Source organism: Vulpes lagopus, chromosome 5 (genome assembly GCF_018345385.1).
Source record: "Vulpes lagopus strain Blue_001 chromosome 5, ASM1834538v1, whole genome shotgun sequence".
NCBI classification, from domain to species: Eukaryota; Metazoa; Chordata; class Mammalia; order Carnivora; family Canidae; genus Vulpes; species Vulpes lagopus.
The window spans coordinates 115,676,890-115,696,155 of record NC_054828.1 but is presented as its reverse complement, the minus strand read 5'-3'; the positions used below and the strand labels follow the sequence as shown (position 1 = coordinate 115,696,155).

At 49.8% G+C, this 19,266-nt stretch overlaps 1 protein-coding gene across 4 annotated transcripts in view; it reads left to right on the top strand.

Moving 5' to 3' along the window:
* KLHL29 (kelch like family member 29) overlaps nt 1-19,266 on the top strand; it is a 304,459-nt gene that overhangs the window by 73,326 nt on the left and 211,867 nt on the right. For all 4 annotated transcript variants that reach the window (XM_041756134.1, XM_041756129.1, XM_041756131.1 and 1 more), the window contains one exon: nt 9,536-9,643. Coding sequence is in view for 2 of the 4 variants with exons in the window: in XM_041756129.1 (XP_041612063.1) it covers nt 9,536-9,643 (108 nt within the window). In the remaining 2 variants the exon portion in view is untranslated. The remainder of the gene's footprint in view (nt 1-9,535; nt 9,644-19,266) is intronic.

Here is a 19,266-nt window from a genome sequence, read left to right as displayed (position 1 = left end):
TTTATAGATGTCTTTGGATTTAGAAACATCGAGCTTGAAAAGTAATGCAGCAAGGAATATTTGATTTACTGCTCGCTGGAGAGGAGAGAGGAAGACGGGGGCTTTCTGCAGGAAGGAAGACTGGGTTTGATAAGTTGTTTAACCTTTCTAGGGGACTTTCCTGGAATCTTCACGTCCAGTTAAACCGCAGAGAGATGAGGGGGGAGAAAGAGACCAGCGGGGGAATTAGGAAGCCAGCACTGCCATCATCCTGCCCCTCCTGCTGATCAGCTGTGTCACCTTGAGCTTGTCACTCACCCACTCTTGCCTTTGGTTTCTTGCCTCTATCTGGATATCAAGCCGTACCAGGCCGCAGCTCAGCGATTCCGTGCATTTGTATCAACTGTTCTGGGCTCTGGCCTGGCTCCTCGGTTGCTGGTTGAGATCACAGATGTGCCGTGAGGTTGGTGAGCAATGGCTCCATGGTTTTTTGGGTTTTTTTTTTTTTTTTTTTTTTCAGATGGAACGTGAAGCCATGGTGCGATCAAGCCACTTGCCTGCACACGTTGGTAGAGATCAGGAAAACAGAATTAGCTCCTAATTCTATTTTCAGTTCCTAGGCTGTTTCTATATTGGCCAAGAAAAGCAGAGAACTTAGAGAAATTCCTGGTAATGACTGCTTTCTGCCTGGGTACGGAGAAACATGCCTGTCTATGGTTTATTTTTAAATGGATAACTCATCATATCTGGGTAAAAAGTACTGTAATCTCCAAAGGCTTTTCTTTCACAATTTTTTTTCTCTGAGAGTATAGAAACAGCCTCACATCTACTCAAATAAAACAGCTTTTTACTGGGCAAGGAAGCAGTGGTTTTCAGATGTTGGCCCTGTAGGCTTGGGTTCAGAACAGAGGTGGAAAGAGGGAATAGGAGCCTTAGCGGCATCTTCCCTCAGGCCTGGAGTCTAGTTTACCAATTGCTGGGCAGGGAAGCAGGGGAGAGGCTGAAGCTGCCCCCTCAGAGGACATTCAGGATCATAGCTGGAGGAGACAAGGAGTGGCAGCTGACCAGTGTCAGATGGCCAGGGCTCCTGTACCCATGGTCAGCCCACTGCTTTGACTACCTCCCAAGGAAGATCCCTGCCTGTGCATTTGTCCCTGCATGCTCACTTCTGTGGAGAGTTCCTGAGAGAAAGCATCACCTCGTGTGATTCCCAGCCCTCCCCATGGCACTGTAGGTATTTTAGGGGCACCTCCTGTGTGCTTCATTTAGCAGGTATGGCTAAATAATGGTTAGAGCCACCCGTTATGTGTGCCATGGGCTATGCTGAGTGCCTTTCCTACATGCTCCTGACCACACACAGGCCTAGCCAGCCCCAGAACCCATGCAACAGGGAATAGGATGTAAATCCAGAAGGAAGCTCCAACCATGCCATTCAGGCCATGGGGATTCAGATTTGGGAGAAAGGGTTGTCTCATCTCTCTGCATCTCCCAGAACTGACCAGAAACACACTGAGTCTAAAAGCCCAACAGTTTTACTCTGTGAAGTCACTTTTGCCTATCGCTTCTTTCTAAAGCTGTGGGTAGGGAGTGTCAAGGGGGCAGGGGATGCTGGGACCACTGTGTGCTCGCTAGCAAGTGTCCGCCAGACTGGCTCCTTCCAGACCCTGGCAGTGAGCAGACGCCACATCCAGTGAATGGGTTTGGTGATTACTTCCCCGGTCACCACAACTCTCTCCTGCCCCCTGGCATGGATGGCTGTGGCCCAGATAGAGGACTTGGGTGTTTTCTGCTGTGGTTGACTACTTGAGGGCTTAAGGTACAGTCAACGGCTCCCAAAGAACTAAAACAAACAACTCCAGGGCCAATGACAAGGAAGGCGGCAGGCCTCAGACAAGAAGCTGGAACAGGAAAGTTGGAAAGAAAGAGGGAATCCCTTGGGCAGCCCAGGTGGCTCAGCAGTTTAGCACCTGCCTTTGGTCCAGGGCGTGATCCTGGAGACCCGGGATCGAGTCCCACATCAGGCTACCTGCATGGAGCCTGCTTCTCCCTCCGCCTGTATCTCTGCCTCTCTCTCCCTTGTGTGTCTCTCATGAACAAATAAAATCTTTTAAAAAAGAAAAGAAAGAGGGAATCCCTACTCTCTCGGGCTCTGCTGTGTGGTCCAGACTTGAAGTGGTCTCTTCCCTGAGTGTGAGTTCCTCCATGGTTGATGCTAAGATGGGGTCCACCCCGTGGAGCTGGGATGAACATGACTGGGACCGTAGAGCCTACTGGAGATAGCAGGGGAGCCAACTCATCTGACCACGCACTACTTCCTCTGTGCACTGCTACCACCCACCAGTTGGCCTACTGTTCTGTGTTACTCCAAGATTCTAGACAATTCTTATTGAAATGTTACAGCCTCACAGTAGTGTTAGGGAGAACCCAGAGAAGAGACTTGCTCACATGGAGTCAGAGTTTTAAGTGGCACAGCTCCACTGAGGCCAACATGGTGGAGGTGAGCCTCTCTACATGCTCCACTGCACATGGAGACCTGGCAGGTGCTGAAAAGGAAGGTACTGCATGTCTCAACAGCAGGAAGGAGAGGGGAACCCATTCACACTGCGGTCCAGCTTGGCAGTATCGGCAGCTGGCCTCCCTGTCAGTGAATTAGAGATGCGGGTGCCTGTCCTGCCTCTCCCAGAGTCCGTGTGGCGGTCTAATGAAGGAGAGAAGATGCACAAGCACTCCAAAGAGCCCACAGCACCAGGCGAATGTGAAGCGTCATCATGAAAAGCTTAAATTTATGGGTCTGAAGGAGAAGCAACATCTGGGAAGGAATTATTGCAATTTAAAGGGAGGATGCAGGCCTGTTTATAAGAACGAAATCTGGAAGCAATGTCTGATTTTTTTTATTTTTAGCTGGTTTGTATTCCAGTCATGAAACCATGGTGTGAACCTCCAGATGTGTGAAGCAAAATTGTAGAAAATGAGTTGAGTCTGGTAGGCACTTTCCTTCCTTCAACAGAGCCTTACTGAGCATCTACTACGTGCCAGGTGCTATACACGCCACCATGGGCAAGTCAGGCTGTTGGGTCCCCTGGTACCTCCACCCCGGTCCTCACCTTGTGGTCTTCAGAAAATGCAAAAGTCATGCCAGTTCCAGTTCCATTGATCAGGAAATCTGTATTAACTGGGGGTGGAGGAGGGTCTGCGTGCCGGCACCGAGTGGTGGGGCCGAGTTAGGGGATTCCTAGTTAATGCAAGTGCTGAATGGCCTGCTGGGTGATAAGACGACAGAGTGGGGTATAGGGGAGGGGGTTGATTTCAACTTTATTTTCTGAACTGTTCCAGTTGCATGTCTGGCAGAGCACTGATGTGACATAATTTAGGATCCGATCAGTCTATGGACACCCCCTCTTCCTTCTCTGCCCATTCTCCTTGCCCAGACCAGCCAAAGGGGACCTGGGGACTGGCTGTCAAGAAATTTCATTGGGTGATGCACATGCTTGATATTTGCCAGCAGTTTCCGTAAGAGTATCTGTACTGTAAAGAGAAGTCTTCAGTAGGAGAAGGGGTGAAGGCAGGTGGGAGGAGATTCAGGGAGGAGAGCAGGTGTGTGGTCAGGGAAGGGGGGGCCGGTGCTGGGGGCCGGTGGCCCAGGCAGTGGAGGCTGGACAGTGTGGAACATGGAAAGAATCAGGATTTGCCTGGGTATCCCGGGGCCCCTGCCATGGAGGGATTTGGGGCAGGAATGCCATGACTATTCTGGGATTGAGCACAATCCCTGTGGCGGCAGCCGGGCCACTTGGGGGCTGTTGCTGTGATCCTGGTGAGAGGCGGGGAGGCCTGGCAGCTCAGCAGTGGTGGAGATCAGAGAGATCAGGTGACCTGAAGACACATCTTTAAGGACAATGCTGTGGGGAAGGGGAACAGGCAGGGAGCAAGAGAGAGGAGGAACAACTGGGATTTTTAAGGCAGAGGAGGTGGCAGTGCTGGGTCCTGACATATAAGTCTAGAAGTGGCAGGTCTGGAGAAAGTCAGTTAATGCAAGGGCTAGGGAGGAGGGAGGAGGTTGTAAATCGATTCCAGGAGTGAAGGAAGGCATAAACACTCGCGGATACTATAATGGCTCATCCCCCTCTGCAGCTCCACCCTCCCAGACAAAATCATACTCCTTAGAGTTGAATGCCTAAGAAAGACATTAGAAAGAACTTAAATAGAATTGAATTGAATTTTTCTCTTGGTGGGGGGAGTGATAATAATAATTAAAGAGAAAAGGTTGAGAAACACTGAGTTCAGTGTTTCAATGGAGAATCCGGTAAGCTACCTTAGTGCGGACTGGTTTTGTGGTAGGCGTGTGGGGGCCAGTCTGTGGCTTCTGTGTTGTGAGAGGGGGTCACCTGGAAACCTGAGCATCACCGGGGCATGAGGGGCTGCGGAGAAGTGGGTGAGGGGGCGAGGGGCAGCAGCCGAATTGGGTCATAGGGTTGGTTTGGGCTCACCAGGACCAGACTGGAGTGAGGATACCCCCTGCTGCCTGTCCTTTTATCCAGCCCAGGGGTGGTGACTGCAGAGTGAACTCAGGACAGCTCTAATCTTACCACCGATTGGGGTCCCTGGGATGAGGCAGTTGAAGAATTTGGAACAAAGCATGGGATGGAAGGCACAAATCAAGAGTTCCAGTTCTGGCTTGGAACCTCCCTTACGTACTTGCCGTGTAACTTGAGGCAGTTCTTATTTTCTGTCTATAAAATAGGAATCATAATAGTAATCAGCTCATTTACTTTTCTGAGCAAAAGTAAATCAGAAAATGTGAATGAGCAAGGCTTTGTAAACTTGAGGCATTTTGAAAATTTCATGATTCCATCTCAGTCAGGAGTCATGGCCTCTGAAGATCCTGTCTTTCTTTGAAGAGCACATGCCCACACAAAGGCTGGCCAGGCGGTGCATTCCGGCATTGAGAATAAGTAATGGGTCTCATCAGTGGCCGGTTCTGGCTCCTTAATGGAAAGAGGAAACCTCTGCATCGTGTTGGGTGGGTTCTTGCAAGGCACTCCATCTCTGCGTGTCCATTCTCTTCTGTAAAAGCAGAGCCTTCCGGATCCCTCAGCCCATGAACTGTCGCCAACCTGATGGATAAACCTTTTGAGAGTGTTTATTTCGGGGTTGGCAAGATGCCTGCAGGCTTTGGTGAACCCATGGTTGATGTTATTAATGGATGGGTTGTTTTTTCCCCCTTCTCAAGAGAATGTGAATGAGAGTTCCCCTTACAGGATACATTCAGAGCAGGCCTGTAACCCCCATGCCAGGGGTGCTCCAGGGTCCTGAGCCTGGACTGACAGGAAGGTGGGTGTGGGAGCTGGGTTGTTTTTTTTTTCCATAGTTTGCAGCCTCTAGTTGTTTTGCTTTTTCCTTCCAAAGAAGAAAGAATCCTGGCTTCCCAGTTGGCTGAGGGCTGGTAGCTGCCCAGGCGCTGGAGCAATAATTGGGTAGCCTGGTCAAGACCCAGGCAGGGTCCTGCATCAAATGGGAGACTCCCTAATTGGCTTATCCTCTCTTAAGGGCAGTTTCTCTCCAAAAATTGGTATCTTTTATAGGGAAGGAAAAAAATCCTGGGGCCTTTATTTGTAATTCTCTTGGCTATCAATTTGGTTCATGTCAGGAGCCATCTTTATTTATAGGCTTAGAGTGAGAAGGGTCTCAAACATTTTTGGGAGGGGTTAATTTTAAAGATCTCGCATCATTCTGCAGTTATTTGACCCAAAGACCCCATTGGAGGGTCCCTCATATTGGCCTTTATGCCCTGCCAAACTCAATTAGCATCTCTTAAGTGCCTGGACAAAGTGGGAACATGTAAGACCCTTTTCACAGGCATTGACTTACTACCCACTGTATTTTTAAAACGAAAGGTAAAAGTCCCTTATCCCTTGGCTTTTTTATTTTATTTTCCTTAACCCTGGAAGCTGGCCTTTGATGATGAAATTAGTGGAAGAGAAAGGGGTCAGTTTGACCATAGATGTCAAAGTCAAACCCGCAGATAGTGCCTTCACCTCAACCTGAAGATGGAAAACCATACCTGTCTCCCTGTCATCTCCTGGGTTCATTCTTGAACCCCTCTCCCCCAGGCCACAGTCTTTGGAAAATTAAAGTTTTCGTATGTTTACATGGGAACAAAATTATTACTAGGAATCAGTTTCTAGTAATTTATTTTAAAAGCACTTCGACCGCCATACATCTCGTTAGAGTAGAATGTGCTTAGGTGCATGGATGTAGCTTGTAGGCCTCCTAAAAAGACAAGCTAACGAATTAGAGGGTCTGGTCTTTGGCACCATGTGATGGGTGCTGTGGGCCAGAATTTCAAATATTAAGATAATGTCTGTTCTCCAGATGCCCAGGATTTGACTGCAAGGAATAGAGGTGGGGTGTATAGAAGAGCAAGAGGAAATAAGTGAAATCACTGAGACATGAACTACTGCCAGATAGGAGCTGAGAAGAGCTAGAAACCCCTGGAGGGAGGAGTTTCTGGTTGGGGTGCGCCCAGATGTCAGCCAGGAGGTGCTCCTTGCCCTGGGCGGTGGAGTAGGTGGTGGAAGTGCGGAGGCAGTGATCTTGCTGCTGCTGTTGCTAATTATGCATCAGTTTCTCTAGTTCCAAGAGTGAGAAAGGAAGGCATTGAATGCCTTGGCCTGTGTCACAAAACTAAGGGGCAGTGTTAGGCTTCCATCTGATCCCTGATTCCAAAGCCCTGCTCTCAACTGCCTCTGAGAACATACCCTCTAGGGTCTTAACGGGAAACTGGCACACTGAAGTGTGTGTTTGGAAGAGAGCTGGTGGACAGGGCTGTTCATAAAAATGAGGTGCGGGTGCAGAGACCCCGCCAGGGCCGACCCCAGCCCTCAATGGGGTAGGGCAGTTTCCAGCTGAAAGCCGGGGCACAGAGAGGATGTTCTGTGAAGCCCGCAGTGGAGAGTTACAGCCAGCCCGTGAAGTCACTGCAAAGAGGCAGACAAGTAGGGGAATAAACACCCAACCCCACGCCAGTCTCCAGTCTCCCGCTGGGGTCCACACTGCTTGCACCTAACTAGGAATCACAGGGTCTCCGAGCTCCGATGATGCCTTCCATGCAGATCAAGTGAGCCCCCCTGGGGACAGACAGCGTGGAAAGCAGACATGGAGAGTACACCCAGCACAACCTGTAATGTCTAATGCATCAGCTCCCATCACCTTCATAAGCACGTTAGGGAAAAGTCCCAGAGAACTCGGCCTTGCGTGCAGTGCAGTGTATTCTTGTTCAAGACTTTGTTTCAGTTACCTCTTCTAAACGTGGCTCTGGGGACACAAAGGAGGGAAGACAAGGCTGTGGTTATCAGAAGATGCTAGGCATCCCTGGTGGCTCATCCCCCCTCCACTGCCCCTCTGGGCCCCAGTCTGACCTATGCCCTGTTCATCTAGCACAGCCTGGAGAACTGAGCTACCTGGTTTAAGGGATGGTGAGCAGATGAAGTTGACAAAGCTGGGGGTCTGTCTCAAGAGAATGAGAGCTCCTTCTAAAGTTGGGTGGCCATGGGAAGCCTAAGTGGCTCAGTGGTTGAGCATCTGCCTTCAGCTCAGGTTGTGATCCAGGAGTCCAGGGATCGAGTCCCACATCAGGCTTCCTGCATGGAGCCTGCTTCTCCCTCTGCCTATGTCTCTGCCTCTCTATGTGTCTCCCATGAAGAAATAAATTATTTAAAAAAAATAAAAAATAAAAAATAAATAAAGCTGGGTGGCCAGAATCTTGGACTCTCAGTTAGTAGCCTTTCCAGTGGCCTACAAGGCCTTAACACTATCTAGATGCTCACCACTCCAGCTGAATGGCCTACTAGACTCTCCCCATCCAGCCACAGTGGGCTTCTTGCTGGGCCAGGAACACGAGAGGTATGCACCCCCCTCCTTCTCACACCCCAGGACACTTGCACTGGCTCTTCTCTTTGCTGAACACTCAACCCCTGATGCCCGCATGGCCCACTCCCTCATCGACTTCCCATGAGTTCAAATGTCATATCTCTTACCCAGACCACCTTCTTTAAATTGATACTTCTCTTCTGTTCTGTCTTCTTTGATGCATAGCACTGCCTTCCTTTTAATATACCGTACAATTTGTACTTCCTTCTTAAGCTTATTGTTGATTCTGTGTTTTCCTCCAGTAGAAGATGAGCTCCATTAGGTCAGGAATTTTTTTTTCCTTCTCCTTTGTTCACTTATGTATCCTCAGTGCCTAGAACATTGCCTGACACACAGGAGGCGCTCAATAAATATTTAGGGAATGAATGAATGAATAAAATTCTCAAGGATCTAAAAACAATCTGACTGCTGTCTCCCAGGCTTTTCTCTTCACCAACACATATCTGCCAAGGATCTTTCCCAGAAATACATCGATCGTTTATTATCACCAGTACTGTCAATACTTCGTGGCCAAAGCAATTGATTTATCCGTGTGCTTCACATAGGCTTGGTAGAGGAAATGTACTCACGACTTTGGCTCTGTGTCAAAATTAAATGGTGACCTTGGCTTACTTTGCTTCCCCACAGAGGTTATTTCTTAATCGTAAAGGGAACACTCTCTCCTTGGGAAAAATAATATTTTTGCCACCTTCAGCTTGAAAATGGCTATTTGATATGGCTCACGTGTGTTTCTGTCAGTGGCAGCTGGAAAAGCTTGGGCTGAAAGAGGCTCGGAGAAAGACCCGTTGCGTTGTTGGGAGAGAAGCTCGTTGCAAGGTGGAATTAGTTTACAATAACTTATTTACCTGTCCAAATCCCTCATATCACATTAAAGCTTTCCCCTACTATCCCGGACTCTGGAGTGCTAAGAGGAAACAGAAAAATCAATTGATAATGATATATTCAGTTTAGAAAAATATATCGATTCCCAGGTAATGACAGCCGTGCATTTTTGCAGTGGAGGATGCCATTTCTTGTCGTGAAGATGGCTTTCACATATATTACATTTGAAAGAGGGAACTGGGAATAGCCCTGCCTCACCATAATAGATAGGCTCTTTCTACTAGGTTTTAAATCTATATTAAAAAAAAATTGTTTCCAGGGAACCCATCCTTTGCCTCCTCAAGGTCTCCTTGCCCATTATCTAAAAGAAGTAATGATTTGTTTTTGTAAATCTAGAATTTGTGTCCTGTTCTCTTTTCAGCATTAGATTAAAGACTTAAGTTTCTCATTTTTCCCGTCTCTGGAGTTCCTGGGTTTGAATCAAATGGAAGGCAATGCCATTATTCTCCCTTATCCACGGTTAATGGCTGTGATGTGGGGATTAGGGCTTTGTGTGTTTGGGAGACAAGGGAGAGACATCGAGGGTCTGCGCCACGGGGTTCTCTGCTGCCCGCTTGGCCCCCTTGTCTGGGAGTGCCCGTGGCAGCATTTGGGCACGCCCCGTGGGAGATGGTCCACACTCAGAAACTCAGCACAGGGACAGGCTTCCACTTAGGGTGGGGACTAAGATACTGGAACTCTAAAAAGACTTCTACAGAAGATGATAGCTTTTCTCACACCACCCCCACCTTTCTCCTTCTCTTTCTAGACCGCCTGGCCTCCTGGTGATGCTCACGCTGTGCTAAGTGTTGGTGGCCATAGAGGTTTTTGCATCCTGGGGACGAATCCTGAGCTGGCCAGAGACGGACATCGAAAGGTAAGACTCTGCTCAGCTCGCTTGCAAATAAGAAAGGCAAAAAACCCGGGCCCTGCCAGAGGGAGTATAGCTGGTCCTCTCAGCCCTTTGGTCAGGGGGATTTTTACATGATGTGGGATTAGCATCTAGCAAAGCCACCGAGCCCCAATCCTCCAGGAATCAATCTATGAGCAGGATGGTAGCTCTTCTGGCTCCCCAAGGGGCTGGGGGGTGCAGAGATCTGGGGGCAGCCAGCAGCTGGGTGACCATTAATCTCCTCAAGACCTGAATTACTTCTTTGGTCATTTAACTTTTCTTGTTATTAAAGTAGTATTATTCAATATCAGTAAAAGACTATTTGTTCATTGTAAAAATATTTTAAAAGGTAGCACCTAAAATTATATAAATTACTTACAGTCATAATCCCAAGAAATAACCATTTTAGTGTCCCTTTCCAGACTTTCTTTCTATACATATACATAAAGTGTATGCACATATGTATATACACATGCACACATACATGGGATCACACTGTATGTACTGCTTAGTGATGCGTTCTTTTGACTTTACAATAGTCACATGTACATTTTTTACCTCAGTAAATACAGATCTGTAGCATTTTTAGACTCTTCATATCATCTGGATATGATAATCTACACAATTTACTTAACCAGTGCCCTAATGGTGGGCATTTAGTATATTTTTAAATTTCACTCCTACAAATAAAAACACAACAAACATTTTTGGGTATATATATATATATATACACATCTTTGCATAGTGATTTGGTAATTTACATGGATTAGATTTATAGAGGTCTGGCCTAAACTTTTGATTCAGGATTTTCAAACCTAGATTGTAAAAACCAGGTAGCCAGGAGAGTTGGGAGGAACGTGGCCTAAAGGGCACAAAATCTGATGAAAAGATCGATAAGATTGCTTGAGCACCCACCCAGCAGGCCAGAACTGCATGTGCAGAAGTAGGAGAGCCTGGAGATGGAGTTGCCAGCACCTGTTTACTATTGCTCAAGGGACAGGAGGATAGACCTGGGATGAAGGTTGGAGGAGGGAAGTATGGGTGCTGGGGTTCAGGACACGAGGCTCAGCTGGCCCAGCCTAGCGTGTCTTGATGGCACTTGATGCTTTAGAAGTCCATGGGCCAGAGTCATCTCTGTGTAGCACATTGTGCCTGGTGCTGGGTGAGCACAAGCCATAGCAGCCCCAGGTGTCCTTAGACACCACACCCTGGTGCCCTCTGGCCAGGAACTTCATGGCCTCTACCCGGACCCCCTTGTGTGGTCTGAACTCCAGCTTTCTTCTGCATCAGGGCCCAGAGCAGCAGACTAGCAAATTTCCTGCCATGTCCAGGTTCCCTATGGACTCAGAAACAGCCAGGTTGGGGATGGTCCTCCACTCCCAGAGCCTTGGCATACAGAGAAAAAACTGCAGCTCTAGGATTCTGAATTGTAGGTAGCCATGGTTGTCAGCAAGAAGCAGAAGGAAGCTCCAGGCTGGGCTTGGATCAGCTGCCACAATGGAAGAAACATTCACTGGGCATCCAGCCTGCTGCCACTGTTCCCACCTAGCAGCCCAAGAGGACAGCCAGTGGGGGCAGATGGGTTTCTGGCCTCGGGAGCTGGTAGGCTGTTGGCGTGCATTTCATGGCACCCCTGAGCCACTGAGCAGCTGGACAGCCATCCTGGTTAGTTGTCCCAGACCCTAGGTAGCGTTTTGCTTCTGTGACTATCAGGTGAGAGGAGGGGAGTTGGAAAACTAGACAGATCTGGTGACAGTGGCATCTTGGATCTGGTGATGGTGGCATTTCTAGCTCCTAGAAGTGGAGGTGACTGTCTGAGAAGAGAATAAGGATTGCTCTTCACAGAAGTCAGCTTTCCAAGGGTAATCCTCCAAGTTTTAGGTGATTCGAGTGTGGCGGGAGTGAAAGGGATCCAGAGACCCAAGGGAATGGGTTCGACGGCCTTTATTTTAGGATCTTCTGTTCCTCCCCATTGACAAAGAGTGGCACATGGCTCTTTATCCTGATCTTCAAGAAGCATATATTTTAGGGTAGGGAGGGACCTTCATAGGATACCTGGTCGATCCACCGGTAGACTGGTATCCCCACTGTGAACTCACATCAGTCTTCCCTACCACCTGGCCAGCTCCTGGAGGATGGGAATCACATCTGATTCATCTCCATATCCCCTTCCACCACCCCCACGTAGCACCTGCTGGGGCTCTCAGTGAATACATCACTGCTTGCACAGCCACAACGGCTCCTGGGAACACCGTAGCACGTGGCCCGGTGCCCGGGTGTGCTTTTCGCTTTTCCCTCACGTGCAGAGCTCCATTGATTCCCAAGAAGATAGGAAGTCTGCACAGCCCAGTCTGTCCCCTGGTGACCAGTGGAAGAAGCTATCACCTTCCTCTGGAAACTGGGCCAGATCGCTGGGCTGTGTGGATCCTGCTGCAAAACGGAGCCTGCTCCCATGCAAAGCAGGGAAGGCTGCGCTGTGCTGGTCAGTGACCAAGAGTGTGGTGCGCATCCAGCCAGCAGGAGGGAAACCTGATCCCTGTCCTGCAGTGAGGGACTTGGGCAGGGGTGGAGCTCAGGGGAGGTAAAACTCAAGACCTGGTTTGTGCAGGACCTAATGCTGAGCCAAGAATGACATTGACAGATGCCTAGACTTTGGAGGTGGTGAAGGGCAGACTTGGATCCCCATCAGTGCTGAGGAGCGCCCCTCTGCGGCCTCCCCTGTCTCGATCCCTGCCTCAGCACTCCTCAACCAGGCCCCTCGACTCCCCTGCATGCCCTGCATCCTCAGAGGACATTGCAGATGTCTCCCCGAGCTGATGGGACTTGGAACTCCTCCATTAGAGAACACCGTATGCCCTGCCCTGCCCTGGACTTGCGCGCTCACCACAGCTTCAGCTGGCAAAGCCAATCTGAAGGTGCCCTTGCTGACCACACCCTTCTCACTCCCTCACTCTCAACAGCCTTGCTTCATTCCCTCCCCCTTCTTCTCTTTCTCATCCCTCTGCCTTTGGCTTCCATGGTTCCCACCCAAAGACAGACCTATGGGCAGACGTTTCAGTGCTGCCTTCACCAACACATCCACTCTCTCCCCCACTTGTCCTTTGTCCTTGCTTCCTCTCCCAGCCCCACCCCAGGAACCTTCTGGGAAACTTCTGGGCACTCAGCCCACCGAGGAGTCCATGAAACCACACCAGCCACCCCAGCACAGATCCTTCCGCAGAGCCCCACCTTTGCCATCATCCCCAAGACCTCTGGCCTGACCTCTCCACCTAAGTAAGGATCAGCAAGTGACCTCCCTGCTAGCTTCAAGGAGACCATAGGCCTCTCTCCCCCTTGGCTTGGTGGGCCATGTCCATCTTTGTGGCCACTCTAGCCCCTCTTCCTCCTCCTGCTGTGAGTAAGGGCATTGGAGCTGTAAGGTTTTCCTCAGCTTTCCTTTCTCTCAGCAGGTCCCTCTACTCCCTCTGCTCCAGCTGTCTCTGGGGCTTCATTCTCAGGTGGCACCTCTCTCCTAAGGTCCCGACCACCTCCAGAGTCCTGAGAGTCGGTCACAACCTGTCTGATTTGCATCCCAGACTCAGCCTGGCTAACACAAAGCCGCCTCACCGCTAGGCAGCCTTTGGGGACTTTGGTACTCACTCCTCCCTGCGCTGCATTTCTCATCTTCTTTCCTGGACCACAGGCTCCTTAAAGATAGGCACTGTCCTCTTGTCTCCACATTGTGAGATCAGACCATCTTAGTTCTAAAACGCAGCAGAAAGCAGCCACACAGACAGCAGATGGATAGGACCTTAGACTGGGAAGCAGCCACTGGGCTCTGGTCCCAACTCCAGCATTAACTGAGCAAAACTGCCCTATGGAGCTGCTGAGTTCATCTCCTCCGCATAGGCTGAGGGCAACCCCTGTCCTGCCTAACTCCCAGGAGAAGACTGGCAAGTCTTCCTGGGCCAGAAGTATCAGCTCTCGGTGAATGCTGGAATCACCCAGAGAGCTTTAAAACCCACAGATCCCTGGGTCCTGTAGGACCCAGTCTTCCTAATGTCATTGTTCTTCTAAGGATGGGTGTCCGTGTACTTTAGATCCTTCACACTGCTCTCAACTCCCAGGTGTTACCAAATTCCTGGACTCTGAGCCCTGAGGAATGGACATGGAAGTTATGGAGATTTAGCAAAACAAAGTTCCTGGGTGATATGTCATTAATGTACTCCTCACATACTCTAAAATCTACGCCCCCCCCTGCCCCGCTCCCCACTTCCCTGATCAAACCATCCAAAAGCCGGGTACTTTGGCTTTCACATTGTCAACCCTGTTCCTCTCACCCCACCCCCCGAATGCTTTCACATGAACCCTATGGGCTCTTAGAAGATCTTCTTTTCCTATCGATCATACTGAGGTGCCCACATTCAGGATTCTGTGGCAGTTAATGTTTATCCTGTCACTGTGATCCCTTTGCTGGGCCCCTTGGGAGAAGTGCCTCTGATTTCAGCACCGACATATTCTTCTCGCCAGCCTTGTCATACTGCCTCATATTGAATCATGTTGTAACATCGGCTTCTTGTTTGCCTCTTCCAAGTCAAGACAGTGGCTCTCAACTCTGGCTGCATATTAAAATCAACTGGGGACATTTAAAAAATTCTTATATCCAGGGTAGATACACCAGATCATTTAGATCAAAATCTCTCGGGATGGGACCCAGGCATTAGTCATTAGTATTTTGTGAGGCTCCCCCAGCAATTCCTGTGAGAGGCCACAGTCAGAAGCACCTCCCAGCCTCAAGGCAAATCTGTGACCCACCTGTAACACACATAGGGAACTTTCTAGATCTGGTTTCAGGGAGGCAGCAGTGCCTGTGCCATTTCCTGCTCTTAATTTGTCAGTCCCTGCCCTGCTTTGGACTGACCTCATCTTCTTACAGGCATCCCTGGAAGTTACCTTCCATCCTTCCTGAAACCGGGTCAGGTGAAAACACAATAGAAAGCCTCCTGCTTGTCCCTGGCTGGGCCCTGGCACGGTTCCCATCCCCCCTTCAGGCCTCTGAGGACAGAGGGTCAGAGACCCCTTTCCCGCCCATGAGGGCCGGGTCAGTGCCCTCCCTTCTGGTAAATCCCACAACAGGGTCAGTGCCCCCAGTTCTGCAGAGAACTCTGCGAGGCCCCAGAAGAAAATCATCTGTGTGCTGGTTGGAAGGGGGCAGAGAAGGGACTGACGGGGATGGCGTCACTGTGTCCAGAACAGTGGTTGGGCCGCCCTTGTCTGCTCTCGTCAGCCTGCAAGACTCAGCCCCTTGATGAACGACATACTGAGGTCATGGGCCAAAGGCAAGAGATTCCCCGGAGTGGAATCTTTCCCCATTTCTGGAAGCAAAGTTGTTCAGGAACAGCAAATACCCAGAGCAGTTCCTGTTAGTTAACAGGGCTGGGGTGGGGCGCACACAGCAGTTCACTCTAGCTGCAAAACCTCATTTGGCACCTGGGCTAGAAATAGCTTATCTGCAAACCTCAGAGTTTATTTTTGTGGCCAAGTTTGATTTTCCAAGCGACCTGTCTTCTTCCTTACCTTGAATGCGCCCCAGTGGCTGGGGCTGCTGGGAACAGTTGTGAGTTTGTCCCCTACAGGAGGGCACCTGGCCCTGGGGGTGTCGAGACTGACCCAGCCTACACCTTACAAGCTTTGCTGTGTACTGTGAGCGCCCAGAGGGAGGCACGCCTAATTTGCACAGAATTTTAATTTGCGCAGAAATACCAAATAGGCTAGTAGTGGCCCTGCCACCAGAGCCCTGCTCAGGGAAAGCACCATGCATACATCTGTCCAGTGACCATGCAAGGATGCTCCTAAACTACTGGACTTCTGTCCCTTCTTGAAGATCTCATGTATGCACAGTCCACTCAAAAGAACTTTGAAGTTTTTGCCTTCAATCATAAATTGCTCTCTCTCTCTTTCCCTTTCTCTCTCTCTCTCTCTCTCTCTCTCTCGCTTGCGTGCACACAGCATGACACTGCAGGAGTACTGGAGCTGTAGAGGAACAGCCTGTACGTGGTGAAACGAAGGGCATTTCAGCATTCATTCCTTTATCCCTTCAAGCACTTAGTAGCAACCACATTGCATATTGTTCTAGGGCCAGAGTCCAGAAAGGTCAGACAAAAGCCCTCTCCTCAAGCAGCTGGCAGCCCAGAGAGACCAGAGAGTGAATATATTCTTATAAGCAGAGGTGATAAATGCAACGATAGGAATTGGTATTATGGAAGTGCTATGAAAGAACAATTCATTTACTGAACAAATATTTCTTGAGCACCTACTATATGCCATGCATCATCCTAGGCAGTGACCATGCGAGACCAAATCCCTGACCCAGAGCTTCTATGTGAGTGGAGGAGAGTACTCAACTAACTTAGTTCGGTCAAAACTAACAGGCTTCCAAGAAGAGGTGGCTTTAAACTAGAAATGAAGTCTGTGTGTGTGCGTCTGTGTCTGTGTGTTTGTGTGTGTCTGTGTGCATGTGCGCATGTGCATGCACCCAGGGAATGTTCCAAGCAATGGGAACAGCTTGTGCAAAAGTCTCAAGACATAAAAAGACAAGAGAGGTCAGAGCCTAAGGACTAAGAGAAACCTATGGGTGGGAAATGCAGCAAGAAAGGTAACGAGGTCTTGGCCCTGGTGGCCACTGAATGCTGTGCTAAGCCTCTGAAAGTCACCCTCTCAGATAATGGAGACATAGCTGCAGGCTCATAGAGCCCTCTCACAGCCAAGCTCCCCATGCACTTTCTGACCCCAAAACAGAGACTTTCTGGCAGCCTGTGCTCTGGGCAACCACTGCCCCAACCCCAATTTGTTAGACCATCCAAGGCTTAGATTGTAGGACTTCTTTTATCTCCTCCCCTGACCTACTGCTTTTTGTTTGCAACACATTTTTACACAGTTCCTTCTCCTCGGTCATGAGGGAGACCCGAGGAGGTAGAAAGAGAGAAATTACTGTTGTCCTTTATTACACCAAGCAGCAAGCTGAAGCCCAGAGAGGGCCAATGTCTTGCCCAAGCTCACACAGCCAGTCAGAGCAGAAGGGGATCTGGAGTCCTTGTGCCCTGGTTCCTAATCCAGAGGCCCCTCCTGCCTTCATGTCAACTGCCACTCTTTATACTGAAGCCTAAAGAGCTCTGAGCAAGTGTCAATGGTGTGCCAGCCTGTCTTCCACAAACATTAATTGAGCACCTATTATGTATCAAGCCAGTAATGGAATGATCATCCTCTGGGCCTCAGTGTACTCCAGAAGCAACCCAGAAAGGAAACTGTCCTTCCTCCCATCCACCATGACCCAAGAGGCCTAAAGGCTACAGGTCAGCCAGACCTATGCTGTCACCCACCAGCACCAAGCTCCAGCACCACTTGAACAGGCAGTAACATCACCATCACTGGCCAGAGACCACTCCACTGCCTCACTAGGTCCTCTCCTCCAGCCATTTGGAGGCACGCTAATTATAGCCGATACATATTTCCCTCTGACCTGTAAGTGAGCCAGGGGCTGAAAAACTAGGGGGCTTATGCCTCATTCGCAGAGCAACAGTTCGCTGGAGTAAGGCAGACGCAGCCTAGCAACCCTCATGGGTTGAGGGGAGTTTTTTTATTATTAATATTTGTAGCAACTCATTTAGATAAAAGCATCTGGTTCATAAGAAAGCAACAACAACAACAAAAAATCATTTAAAGCATATTTCTGCTTTTACAAAGTAACCTAGTAACAGTGCAGGAGATAACAATTAGCCCAGCCCCCCTTCTCCAGGTAGTCAGACAGGTGCTTTAAGTGGGAAATGAAAGTCCGACACAGAGAGGGTCTACCCAGAGTCTCTCAGATCAGCGCTCACAGAACGGCACAACGCGGCCCCAGCCAGCCAGCCAGCCAGCCTCACCCTCCCATTAGCGTGTACAGGAGGCATCCTGCCTCTCCATCCCAGAATGAGCAGTATGATTATTTATTTAGCACCAGATCAGGGCTTTCTGAAATGCACTCAAAGTGCTCTGCTGTCTTGCTCAGGGGTACACTGAGCCGCACTTCTGGCTCTGTGAACCAGCTAAGGTAAATCAGGCCCCGCACCAGCTAGCCAAGCTCACCGTCCCGTGACACCCCCCCCCCCCCCGCCACCGATGTGTACACACACACAGCCTCTGTTCCCATGCAGACAGACCCTCGTGCTCCTAATAGACTCTACATGTGTGCATCACACCTCTAGGCACTCATCCTGCAAGCCTGAATATCCCGGAAAGGCCTCTCCCATCCCACCCATCTCCTGGCAAAGAGCTCCCAGCCACCCACTCACGGGAATCTTCTCTCCTCGGATTTCCTGATGCTGTTACTCTCCCTGGCAGCCATTCCCTCGCTTCTTCTTGGGTCAGATGTGGTCCCTTCGCTGTCCAGTGTGCTTGACGCTCATCCCTCTACCATTGTGAGCTCTCAACATAGGGGTAGGGGGTGTAGGTGATCTCTGCACCTAATAAACCCTGATGATAGAAAAAGCTACCTCACATGGTCTCTAGGTATGCTCATGTTCTCCTGAGTCCTTCAGTCGCTCTGCCTCCTTTCCATCATGGGACCCTCAACACTTGACACGTGGCTCTTGTCTCTTCTGCCCTGGGAGACAGCTGGCAGTGCCCGGAGGGCAAGGCCTCTGTATTAGCCTCTGGGTCCCTCCTCAAAGCCTGGCACAGAGAAGGCCTCAAATGTATGGATGAGTGAGGGCCATTCAGCCTATCTCACCTGTGAGCTCAAGGACCAGCCGCAGCTCACAGTGCTTACCTTAAGGGGAGTGAGGGCAAGGCACTGACCTTGTCCTTGCAAGGCCACTGTCCCCTGGGGGATACCACACAACCCCAGGCCAGAGCTCTCCTTCCTGCTGTTCCAGGCACAGTCCACACTCTACAATCCAGGAGGAAATAGGCCTCCCTGGGCCCCCTTCTGGGAAGCAGGGTCTCCATATGCTCAATTTCACATTCAAGCCACATTTAGAAAGGTGTGTCCCGCATCCAAAGGAGCCTCACAGCCTTGCATTCATGCACTTGGGAAACATTTCTAGTAAGCAACATGGCATAATGGTTGAGCCCAGATGGTGGACCCAGACTGCCTGGTCCTGCTCCCAGCCCTGCCTCTTACCTGCTGTGCAACCTCCAGCATATTACTGAGCCTCCCTATGCTTCAGTTTCTTCATCTGAAAAACAGGGATTAGAATAATACCTACATCATACGGTGGTTGTAAGGATTAAATGAGTTAACATAACACAGCGCCTAGAATAGCACCTCTACAAACATAGTCCTCTACAAACATTTGCTATTATTCTCAGGGGCTAGGACTCCAACTGAGTCATGAACTTAATTCATCCTCTCTTCAGGACCAAATGCACTTTCAAGGAAGGTACTGGTGTGCCCACCCCTTGCCCCCACCCTTCCCCCCTTCCCCGTCAGTCATCCTGCAGCTCTGCATTGCTGAATGCGGCTAATCAGCAGAGGACTTCTGCTCCCAGGGAGGTGGCCCTCCTTAGCTCACAGGGACCCCCAAGCAGCTATAGAGCTACATCCTGATTCTCCGTGGACAACAGGGCACCCTGGGGCCCCTCCTGCTCAC